This window comes from Pezoporus occidentalis, unplaced genomic scaffold (genome assembly GCF_034315485.1).
Source record: "Pezoporus occidentalis ecotype Australia unplaced genomic scaffold, CSIRO_AGI_Poc_V1 ctg83, whole genome shotgun sequence".
NCBI classification, from domain to species: Eukaryota; Metazoa; Chordata; class Aves; order Psittaciformes; family Psittacidae; genus Pezoporus; species Pezoporus occidentalis.
In genome coordinates, this window is record NW_026916192.1 from 1,321,944 (window position 1) to 1,333,538 (window position 11,595).

At 48.3% G+C, this 11,595-nt stretch overlaps 1 protein-coding gene across 2 annotated transcripts; it reads left to right on the forward strand.

The window, feature by feature from the left end:
- Positions 1 to 3,107: 3,107 nt before the first annotated feature.
- Positions 3,108 to 8,143, forward strand: DYNLRB1 (dynein light chain roadblock-type 1). 2 transcript variants are annotated; one of them, XM_062604036.1, is made up of 4 exons: positions 3,108 to 3,197; positions 4,301 to 4,376; positions 5,912 to 6,085; positions 7,631 to 8,143. In XM_062604036.1, exons 1-4 carry the CDS (start codon positions 3,195 to 3,197, stop codon positions 7,672 to 7,674), a joined length of 297 nt encoding a protein of 98 aa, XP_062460020.1. In that variant the 5' UTR covers positions 3,108 to 3,194; the 3' UTR covers positions 7,675 to 8,143. The 2 variants fall into 2 exon arrangements, with proteins under 2 accessions (XP_062460020.1, XP_062460021.1); XM_062604037.1 differs by having other exon boundaries at positions 5,912 to 6,079.
- The last annotated feature ends 3,452 nt before the right edge of the window (positions 8,144 to 11,595 follow it).

Sequence of the window (11,595 nt, forward strand, 5' to 3'; positions counted from 1 at the left end):
TGGAGGTCGCATCATTGTTTGTTGTCTGTTACAAAGCATACATGTGCCAAAGAATTGCATGTGTGCTTTTGTGGGGGTGAGGCGAGAGGCTGCCTCAATCACAACCATGAAATACCAAGCTGGAAGAGACCTCATGGTTCATCTGCTCCAACCTTTATAGGCGAAGCATGAGCTTGATGTGAAGTCCCAAAGCTCTACCCAGCCCAAACTTGGTAGTGTCCAGTTCTGAGGAATCCAGCAATTCTCTGAGGTAACTATTCCAATTGCTGGTTTTTTATGATGGTGGTAACTAATCCTTGAGTGAGGTGGAATCTCTCCAGATGTACCTTGTACCCGTCATCCTTCAAGTTATCCACGTCAAACCTTGTAGAAAGGGAGTATGCGTTCTCCATGAGTTATCCCACAGCCCCCTGCACACTGGCAAAAGAGCATGGCAGGGCTGAATTCCACCCCTGGACACCCGCTGCTGGCACCACATCTTGTGCTGCCCTCGCAGCCTTCGCTGTGCATAGGCTGCAGCTTTTCACACCAGCTCACCCGTGACAGGCCTGCCTGGAGGACGTGGCCACGCAGTCGTGTCCTGCTACCACCTGCATCCCGCAGTCGAGCAGGGCTGAATTCCACCCCCATGGACGCATCCCAGCTGCAGCACATCAGCACTGCTCAGCTCGGTCCCAGGCTGATTGTGGCAGGGGGTCCTGGCCCCGTGGAGCTGGCCAGCACAGCGTTCAACCAGTTTACTGTCTATTTAAGCACAAGAGTGTATTTCAGTCATCACAAGAGGTAAAGTTACAATTGCCCCATGTCCCCTATGAAGCTGCAGCCCCTTCACGGCTTGTCCGTGTCCCCTGCTGTGCAGCTGGTCCTGAACTCCGGTGTCACGGAGCTGTGTTGTTGCAGCCCGTGTCCCACCGGCATCTGCCCGTTACCAGTGAGAGGCGCAACACAGACCTTTGCCCCTGTACCCTACACCTGTCCTGCGCTCCCTCTGACCCTTCCTGGACCCCCAAGCCCTCTGCCCTGCTACCAGCCATTTTGTCCCGCTGCCTGCTGTAGTCCCTGGTTCCCTGCTCCACGGTCACCGACTCGGTGCCACCGTGCAGCCCCACGGGAAGTCCACCCTGGTCCTGCTGGCAGCACAGCCCAGCTCTTGCCGGAGCGAGCAGGCAAAGACCTGCAAACGCAGAGTAAGGACACTGTGGGTGCCGAGGCAGGCGCAGCGCTGGGCCTGTGCCCCGGTCCCGCAGGCAGGGAGCACGGCCGCTCACCCCTGCCCTCTGCTCTGCCAGGTCCTCAAGCCTTTACCGCCCCGCAAGGTGCTGAAGCGCAGCAGGCGCAGGATCCTGCGGCTTCACGCGCCAGCCTTTCAGAGCTGGTTCGTGCTGCTGGACAAGGCGGCCCCAAGGGACCCACTGCCCTGCCCGGGCAGTGAGAGGGGGCCGGGTACCCAGAGCCCCGTCCCACTGCTCTGCTCCGCTGCCCAGGACAGCACCAACGCACTCTTGTGCTTGCCTTTTGCCTCAGGCTGTTTCAACACGCTAGAGCCGGAGGACGAGGCTGCCAGCAGGCTCCATGTGGGGCTGCAGGAGGAGGAGGAGCACACGGATGTCGACATCTATTTTGAGGAGGAGGAGGAGATGGAGTGAGCAGCGGTAAGGCAGCACGTGCCCCCATCCGATGCCGGCAGTGAGGGTGGCTCGGGGGCTGCCGCGCTGGGGCTGACCCTGCTGCGGGGACACGGTGCCCGGTGCCACAAGCGCCACCACAGCGCTGCCCTGCGCTGCCTCTGGGCCACTCGAACCGAGCCTCATCGCGTAGAGCCCGGCTCGCAGCCCCAGCCGGGGCTGAGCCCCGCAGCAGACTCACGCTCTCCCAGCGTGTCCCAGGCTGCGGCAAGCACAGTGACCATCACAGCCTCACTGAAATGACCTTGTGCTGCTTGCTTCCAGGGACGACCGAGATGGGGATCTTCAGGGAGCAGGAAGATGGTTTAATAAGAAGAGTTGCTGTTTTTTTTTTCAGGCGATTTGTGGGTTTTATAGTTTTCGTTTTGTACTTTTTAGTAGAAGAGTTGTTTTTTGTAGAAGATTTGAAGTTAGTAGAAGAGCTGCACTTAGTAGGTTGCAGTTTAAAGTCAGGTAGTTGTAGTTTGGTGTTAGAAGGTTGTTTTGTGGAGTTTTTGTGGTGGTGTTTGTTGCTCTGTAAATACATTTCTTGATCTTCTTCTGACCCAAGATCTCTTTGTAGTTGCTGTTGAGCACACACAAACAGCGTTGGCAGACAAGTGGTTTCGACTTGCTCTGGGTTCCTGGGGCTGGAGGGGGCTGGTACTGTTGGCACTGGGTGCTGGGACATCCCAAACGCCCCGCATGGGCTCCCTGCCTTGCCAGAGCGCTCTTTCAGGCTCTCTGTAGCTGTGGGCAAGGGCTGGGCACGGGCGAGGGACCCAAGGTGAGGGTGCGCACACCAACCCCTTGGCAGCTGCAGATCCCCTGGCCCGGTGCTGCCATCGGGCACGGCTTGTTCCAACGCTGACCAAGGTTTCTTGAGATGCTCCTCAAGCTGTGAGAAACATGGCCATGTACGAGGAATTGTTCATGGAATCAGTCACCTACACCAGGTTGGAAATGATGCTGAGGATCATGTGCTCAACCTTTCTGTGGAAAGCAGAGCCAGATACAATGTCCCAGAACTTTTTATGTCCAGATCTTAACATGACCATTGCTGGGGACCCGATCCAACAGTCTGGGAAGCCTATTCCAATGGGTGATTTTTCTCTGCTGTAAAGTTTTCCTTTTTTTTCCATCCCCCCAAGAGTAACTTGTGCCCGTTACTCCTCCATGCAGTCACTGTATAAAGGGACTCTTTTTTATAGCCACCCTTTAACTACTGCAATACGGTGACAACATCTGCCTTGAGCCTTCATTTCCGAAGGCTTCCCTCACGTTCTGGCCACTCCTTGGGGCATCTTTGTGGCCCTTCTCTGGACCCTCTCCTGCCCATCCACATCCTTTCCCTGTACCGAGGACCACACCGTACCACAGCGCTCCAGGTGTGTCGGCCCTCTCCGCCCGCTGCCGTTATGGGAAGGCAGAGCTCACCCGCCTTCACCTCACCAACACCCGCCCTTAGAAGCGCTTCCGGGCCGGGCGCAGGCGCAGCGCGGGGCCGTGACGGGGCGGTGGCGGCTCAAGATGGTGGGTGAGCCCGCGGCCGCGCTGCTCGGGTCGGCGCCGGGCTGAGGAGGGGAGGGCGGGCTCCCTGCGGTGCCGCGGGACGCGCGCCTTCAATGCAGCTCCGGAGGGCGAAACCCCGCGTTCGTGAGGCGGAGATGCGCGGCCCTGGGACAGCCCGGGCCAGCGGCGCTGCCCCGCCCGGCTCGGCGGCTGGGCCGAACGGGGTCCGTCCGCGTCCGAGGCGCTGCGCGGCTGTGGGCAGCTCCTGGGTCTCTCTCCGGTTTCTCTCAGTCCCCCCCAGTTGGGTTCGGGTTTGGGTTCTGTGCTAGGAACGCGCGGGTGCGGCCCTGTTCGTGTTCAGCGGGTGCTTTCCCGGGAGGTTTGGTTCAGATACCAGGCAGAAGCTCTTCCCTGTGAGGGTGCTGAGGCGCTGGCACAGGGTGCCCAGAGAAGCTGTGGCTGCCTCATCCCTGGCAGTGCTCAAGGGCAGGTTGGACACAGGGGCTTGGAACAAGCTGCTCTGGTGGAAGGGGTTGGAACTAAATGAGCTTTAAGGTGCCTTCCAACCCAGATCACTCTCTGATTCTGTGATCATCTTGCAGCTATTCCAACACAAATCATAATTATATATATATAAATGGCATTTATTGTTTTTTACCCTTATTTGTGATTGTTCTTAGCATTAATTTGATAAAAGGGAAGGTGGTCTTGCATTCAGAATGTATCTTCTACTTTTCATAAATTCCATATATGTTTTCATACATGATATTTGTTTGACAGGTAAATTGCAGCAGCCTGACTAAGCAAATCTAATCATCTAGTTGCAAGCCTACAGCAAGGAACAAATGTGGGAGGTTGCAGGAGGGTTGGGAAAGATTAGAGGGAGTTCCACGTTTCCCCAGTATTGTAATCACAGAGGAGTGAAGAGCAAAGACGGAAGACAACTGAAAAGATCATGCAGAAAAGGTAGTACCAAAGTGCAGGTGCTTAGCTGCGTAGAACAGTGTAGGTGGTATGTGCCTGATACATCTTTGTGTGGCTTTCAGGCACAGTATTACAAAGCTTTGGTGGAAGACAAACAGCAGCTGTAATATTCTCTTGATTTGTGCTTTCTCTGTTTGCAGGCTGAGGTGGAAGAAACGCTGAAGCGAATTCAGAGCCAAAAGGGAGTGCAGGGAATCATTGTTGTGAACTCGGAAGGTACGATGTCATTCTCGGTTTGCTGAGATACAGCTAGTTCCAGCTGTGCGCTTTTAAGGGCTGCTGATTGTTATACTTGTGTTTAGGTTACATTCTGTCTTTAGTAAAGATATACCTGTAACCAAAAGACAGACAGTAGTTAGGTTACAAGAGAAAACTCAATTCTCATTTCTGCTTTTCTGCAACTTCACTTTGTTATTTTAGGAAATAAATACATTAAAAAATTTTGCAAAAGCATAGAAATATTTGAGTTATGGCAGTGTCTGAGACTGTTCTGTCAAAGCCTTTATTAGTAGCACTAAAAGAGCTCCTGACATTGCAGTCTTGCTGCTGTGCCTGCCCAGAATACTGCTGTTTTGGTGGACTTGAGCTGTCTGATGCTTGTGGCCTCATGGGACTCATGAGTTGAAGAGTCCAACATAGCAGACTCATCCAGAGCACTCTGAATATACCATGAGCAGCCCAACTTCTTAATATTGTGTGATTATCAGTTTAATTTGAATATTTCCTGGAAATAATCCTTAAAGAAGATGACAGATAGTGAGATCACCATCCCAGGAAGTGTTCACGAACTGTGCAGATGAGGCCCTCAGGGACATGGTTTAGTGGTAGCCTCGGCAGTACTGAGGTGGAGATTGGACTTGAAGATCTCAAAGGTCTTTTCCAACCTAGGTGATCCTATGATTCTGTACATGAATATTCTGAAGATCAGATCATTGCATGCTTGTATGCATGTTGTGTCCCTGCTCACTGCTTTTTCATGGTCATGAATGATGGATTGTGCTGTCCAGGCTGAAGCTGCGCTTATTTGAACATCCACCTGCAGCAGTTTTTCTGCCATGTCAGAAACTTGGTAGTTGGCTGCTGCACTCTTCTGACATGAGAGCTGAATTTTGGCTGGCTTTTTGTGGGAAAACATGTCTAATGGGTGACAGAAGTGTAAGGGAGGGAAAGCTCTGGCCAGACAGTGGGTCTGCCCTCTTGGCTGGTGCACAAGGACCTCGCAGGACTGCCTCAACCCTTAGGTTAAATGTTGGAGCCTCAGCTTCTTAACAATATGATGCAGCAGGTGATGTCCTCTACAGTCAGTGCTGATGCCAGCCTGGCTTACTTGAAAATCGTTTAACTGTGAGGTTCAGGAGCCTTTCTGGTAGGAAAAGAAGTTCCCATTTAGGAGAACAAAATTGAAACATTTTTATTTCTTCTCCCCCCACCCACCCTGAATTTATTTTTGTTACTAGTTATTTATATTTATAAATCTCATAAATAAATGAAAAAGCATCAGTAAAGCACTGATGGTACTAGAGGTAAATAGTTCTTCTCACTTACACCTGTGGTTCCAGATCTTAGCCTTTCCACATCTTATTTCTGTTCAAGTTCTTCCTTTAAGCCTTTAAAAAAAACACTTCTAATCCCTGGTGTAGGGGCAACATCTGCTAGGATAAATAGCTACCCCAGCTGGACTTGCTGATGCCCAAGGCAGAATTAGGTCTGGAGTTTTGTCGCTGACCTTTCCTGTCCCCTGTTCCTTGCAGGTATTCCTATCAAAAGTACTATGGACAACTCCACAACAATTCAGTACGCAGGCCTCATGCACAGCTTCATCATGAAAGCGAGGAGTACCGTGCGAGACATCGACCCCCAGAATGACCTCACCTTCCTGAGGATTCGCTCCAAGAAAAATGAGATCATGGTAGCACCAGGTAAAAGTGAGTGGGGACAAAGGAGGCTTCAGGGAATCCAGCAGAATTCTCATGAGGTTGATGCTGTCAGCGTGAGAGAAAAGTTCTGCCTGCTGCTCTGTTCATATTGTGTAATCTCTTCTTTACCAAGAAGCTGTTCTGCTTGCTCCAAGGTTGAAACTTATCATTGACCTAAGTTTGCTTTTTTCATGTTTGAATGTGGGAAATTTCCTTGTTTCATCTTGATCAAAGTAGAAAGTGTCAGATAGTTTTTGAGAGCATGTTGCAGCCTCTCATGCTTTGTGTCTTTCCTTTACAGCACAAGAGTTGTAAAGGAATGTATTTTGAGAGAAGTTTCAGTTCAGCACTGCAGGCTAAGTGATAAAGCAATCCAATAGATCTTTCCAGATCAGAGAAATGTAATAGAGCATATTCTAGCTGTAGAATCATAGAATTGGAATGGTTAGGGTTGGAAAATACCTTAAAGCTCATCCAGTTCCAACCCCCTGCCGTGGGCAGGGACACCTTCCACTAGAGCAGGTTGCTCCAAGCCCTGTCCAGCCTGGCCTCGAACACTGCCAGGGATGGGGCAGCCACAGCTTCTCTGGGCACCCTGTGCCAGCGCCTCACCACCCTCACAGGGAGGAGCTTCTCCTAATGTCCAATCTCAGTCTCCCCTCTGGCAGGTTAAAGCCCTTCCCCCTTGTCCTGTCTCTACAGGCCCTTGTCTAAAGCCCCTCTCCAGGCTTCCTGTATCCCCTTTAGGCACTGGGAGCTGCTCTAAGGTCTCTCTGGAGCCTTCTCTTCTTCAGGCTGAACAAGCCCAGCTCTCTCAGCATTTCTCCAGAGCAGAGCTGCTTCAGCCCTCGCAGCATCTCTGTGGCCTCCTCTGGATTTGCTCGACTCTGAACTCATTTGTGCAGTCAGGAGTTGTACAGTTATATCAGCAGCAACATTTTTTTAAATCAAATTATAGAATGGGAAGCAATGAGTTCACTAATGTGGCAGGAACTCAGCTTTGCTCTTCCATGCTGCGCTGGCTCTGTTGTGGGCTTGTGCTGATGGGAGGCAGAGGAGGAGACTGCAGTTGCAGTAGGGTGCTCTGTAGGGACTGGCCAGGCAGATGTTAAGGCAGGCTCCCTCTTCTATGCTGAAGCAGGCTTTTTTCATCCTTCATGTGGAAACCAGAGAGGAAGGAGCATTGCTCCAGCAAAAATGTAGCTACTGTCACTGCAGCCCAGCAGCCTGCCTGTGAGATAGAGGAAGTCACCATCTTGCACCACTGATTTTGATTCCATCACTGCATATGCCAGTTACAGTTACTTCCTAGGCGCAAACTGAGTTAAGTTCAATTGCCTTGGGAGCATGCAGTTCTTAAATCTGATGCCTTTTCTCTGTAAGACTCAAAAATAAGTGATCTGACATGCCAGTCCTGTTTTGCTCAGTGAGAATGAATGTCAGAACTTTACAGTTCTCACAGCATACCAGGGAGATACAAAAAATATTGAGTTTTACTGTTGCTGTGAAAAAATATCAACAATGAAAGAGTAATTTATTTCTTTTTTTCTCCAGATAAAGACTACTTCCTGATTGTCATCCAGAATCCAACTGAATGATTCCACTGACCTGGTCTGTTTTTTCCCTTTGCCCAACTGTTGTTTGTTTTTTTCTTTATTTTTTTTATTTAATGGTAAAGAGTAAAGCATTAGTGTGAACTCTGCTATGTCTGGGAAAACAAAAGTGAATGGTTTTGTTGTTTACAGACAGAAAAAGTGGCTTTTGTTTTTTTTGTATTGCAAATCACTTTGAGGAGTTGGTGAATTAGAATCAGGCAGTAAAAAATGCAACAGATTCTTTTAATAGTTAGCAAGATAATGTAATAAAATTCTAATAATGTTCTAAAAAAGGTGATTCTCTGTATGTTCCTGTGCTTCTGTCACCACTATTCAAGGTAGGCTTTGACACTATTACTTCTGAATGACTGTAAATATGAAACTTGCCTGTTCTCTAGTTCTGTCTTACTCTGTTGACAGGTTATTTTGACACAAAGTATGACCATATCAAATTAAAAAGTGTCATCATTGACTTCTGTGTTTTCCTTCTGAAGATTTTCATTATGCTCAGGATTGATCGAGGGGTTCTTCAGAATGTAGAACCTTCCTAGGACTATTTTTACTCATCTGTTGCTTTCTTTAAATAACTGTTAGTTGTATATGCACTGTACTCATAATCGCGTTGTATGTTGGAGCATTTTCCTACCACTTTGTTTCAGGCAGAAGTGTTGTGGCTAAGGCCATCAAGACTGCCTGTTAGAGCTCTCCTGCTATCACAGTTCAGTAGCCAATTTGATTTGGTATCATCCTTCACTGTTTTTTTATTGATGACCATTGAGAAAAAAGGGTCATCTGGTTCCTCCACGATACTAAAGGGGTTATTTTTGTTGCCTCAAAAGAGCTTTGTAATGGCACACAGAGTTCAAGAATTTGTGCAGAATGTCTGCATTCAAGACATTTGTCGCTTGTGTGTCAGACACAACTCTGGCTTGTACTGAAGAGTCTTAGTGATGTGCAGAACATTGTAGCCCAGATTCAGAAATGATGCCTGTTGCCTTGCTCTGCATTTTCCTTGTCCAGCCAACTGCTACAGCAGGAGCAGTGCTTGGGGAACTGGATCCTTTCCCAGTCTCACGTGTCCCACAGGGAAGGGGTGCCTGCAGGTAGTGCAGCTGCCTCCTCACAGGTCTGGTCCCAGACTTCTTGTTGTAATAGTTTTACTAGCATGAAAAAGAATTTCTCTGCAGGTGCACATGAGCAGAGAGGCACAGCCTGCAGGCATGACATGTACTGTTCAGTTAAAGAAAGAATCTTGACTGAGTAACTGCAGTTTTCTGTTCTTGTGCTGATGAGGGATCACTCCTGAGTCATGTACCTGTCAGCAGAAGTGTCTAGCTTATGTTTAGCCCTGTTCTTTCAAAATTACAAGCAGTAGTAGGAACATGTGATACTGTCCAGTATTACACTGAGGAATAGACTAAGAATTTATGGGTGATCTCAGCAGGCTGGGGATAGTCCAGGTGACGGGCTGCAATGCAGTTTTGGTGTCTTTAGTACAAATGTCACTTGGACACTTTTCTGAATTTCAGAGCACAAGGTGATGGGGTGGGTATGTGGTGACTCAAACCTTTATGTTCAGCGTTAAATTTTATGTGCATTTTCAGACTTGGGTATTAATTAATAGACCATGTCTATTTTTTTTTAGGTAGGTATGACCAGGAAGCAGAGAAATGCTTTCTGAGATCTCTAAGGTGGCCAGTCCTGCAGCATCAGGGTAGGGTGCTTTATAGAAGTTCAGGTAGCTGAGCTGTCATCCTGCCAAGAAGTGACTGACATAAACATCCACCTCCTGGACACAGGAAGTTGTGAGAGAACTCACACAGCATGTTTTCAGTGCCCCTGTTATTACTAAGTTTTCGTTTAAGCCATGCCATCAAACCAGTGCATAGGGTCTGAAATCATGCTCTGCGTTTGGAGTAGTCCCTGATACACACCAGCTTATAAAATGCACGTGAGCTGTCGTGACGTAGTTGAATGCTGTCTTCTAGTAAATGCCCTCCAGCAAGCTCAAGCCTCTGTATAACAACGGAACAGTGACAAAAGGCAGAAGAAGAATGTGACTTCAGTTGTCTCTGTCTTTTGCTGTTCATAGCCAGAGAAATGCTTCCTTGGATGTGGTGACCTGCTCCTGTATTTTGGGTTTCCCTGGTAGGTGGCAGTATTACCCTTTTGAACAGTGAAGAATTTCTTTAGTGCCATGAATTCCTTTGGACAGTTTCTTAAGGATAGCTGGCCTACCAGTGGCTTAGTGTCATACCTGACTCTGGGACAGAGTGTTGAGGTGTTTGTTTTTTTTTAAACAAAGAAGCTCTAGAACCACAGTCGTGCCCTTTTTCTGCATTGTGTTGAGACTATAAACTTGCAATGATATTACGGAGGTCTTGCTCTGTGATGATTGATTGGGGTTTGGGAGCTGGTTTGGGAGGTTTTATGCTTTATCTTTCAAGGACTGTTAGCAGTCTGACTTGAAATAGGAATTTGAATGACGGGGTCTTGAAGAAAGTGGTTTTGGAGTCTGGAGGAGCTTGTCAAATCCATCTCGTCAGAGCAGGGCCTTGCTTATGCCAGGCTAGTGCTACTTTCACACCAGCATTCAAAGTTAATTCAGTATTTTTCAAAAGGGGAAGGGTAGATGAGGCTGAAGAACAACAGCTTCCATATAAATAATTACCATGGAGACAAAGTGGCTTATTTGGAGCATCAGAGAGTCTCAGAGATCTGACTGGAAGCAGTTCCTCTGTATGCGAGTTGGGATTTCGCTGTATGCAAGGAGGATTTCACTTTTTCTGAGGTATCATAAAGAGGGTCAAGAAAGAGATGGGATGAAGTTTGACTTCTTGTCCTGTTTGCTGAGACTGGGCCTAGTTACTTGTATGGTAAAATTATCGTCTAATTGAGAAAGGGCAGAAAAATAAGCATTATAGTCTTTTGTCTAGCCAGAAATCCTGATGAAGTGGTTCAAAGGAGGACATGACTAACCTTTGTGATCTGCGCCTTAGTGCTGCTTTGTGTTGTGGTAGGAGACTGGCCTAATTGGAGAAGCCTGTTGGGATGGATTCCTCTCTGAAGGCAGAGGAGGCATCTGCTGCTGAGATGTGGAAACCAATCCCTAATGCGTTAACGAGCTCATGGTTGAGGGGTGGCTCTGAACTGTGAACAGCAGCACTTGAGGCCCAAGGACATGCTCTCTTGTGCTGATTCTGCTCTGAGGTAAGGCTCTGGCAGAGGAATGAAGGTGATAACATTCACACTGCCAGAGCTAGGCCTGTAGAAACTCACCTGTGGATCTGAGAGCAGCTCTTTTAAGTTGCTTCAGCTTGTGTTTGCTGCAGCACCCTCCTAAGCAACCCTGTCTGCCTGAGGTGGTGGAGCTCTGTGCAGCACTCCACCAACAGGGTATTTATGTTTGATCTTGTCTAAACACTGTTATGTATAGCTACACCTTTAGGGGATGAAAGTCTGGCATAGATAGTTACACAATATAGGCTCGCCTTATGTTGGTAGAGCTAGAGCAGCTCCTTGAACGAGAATGATGTGTAGGAAAAGCTGTGGTAGCTGGGTTGTGCGGGGGCAGTGAGCCTGAGCATCAGCACCATTTCTGTTGACAAAAATACACTTCCTTTACCAGGACTGCAGGATTCCTTCATGGAGATTTCCCTCTGCTTAGCAAGGTTTCACAAGCACCTAGAGGTACTTATTATCAGTGGTGTTTACCCTGTAGGAATGCTGTCATGTGTCAACCTGGTTGTTGATCACAGGTCATGTTAGGACAGCTTGCTGCTGCTGGGTTGATATGGCTGGTTTCTGCTATCCTCTCAAAACCTTTGACTGATTAGGGTTTTTTTTTGATACAAAGTGCACCTCCTTAAATAAGAAGTTTTGCCAACAACAGCAGCAGGAACAGGCAGAAGAGGTATTAGTGTG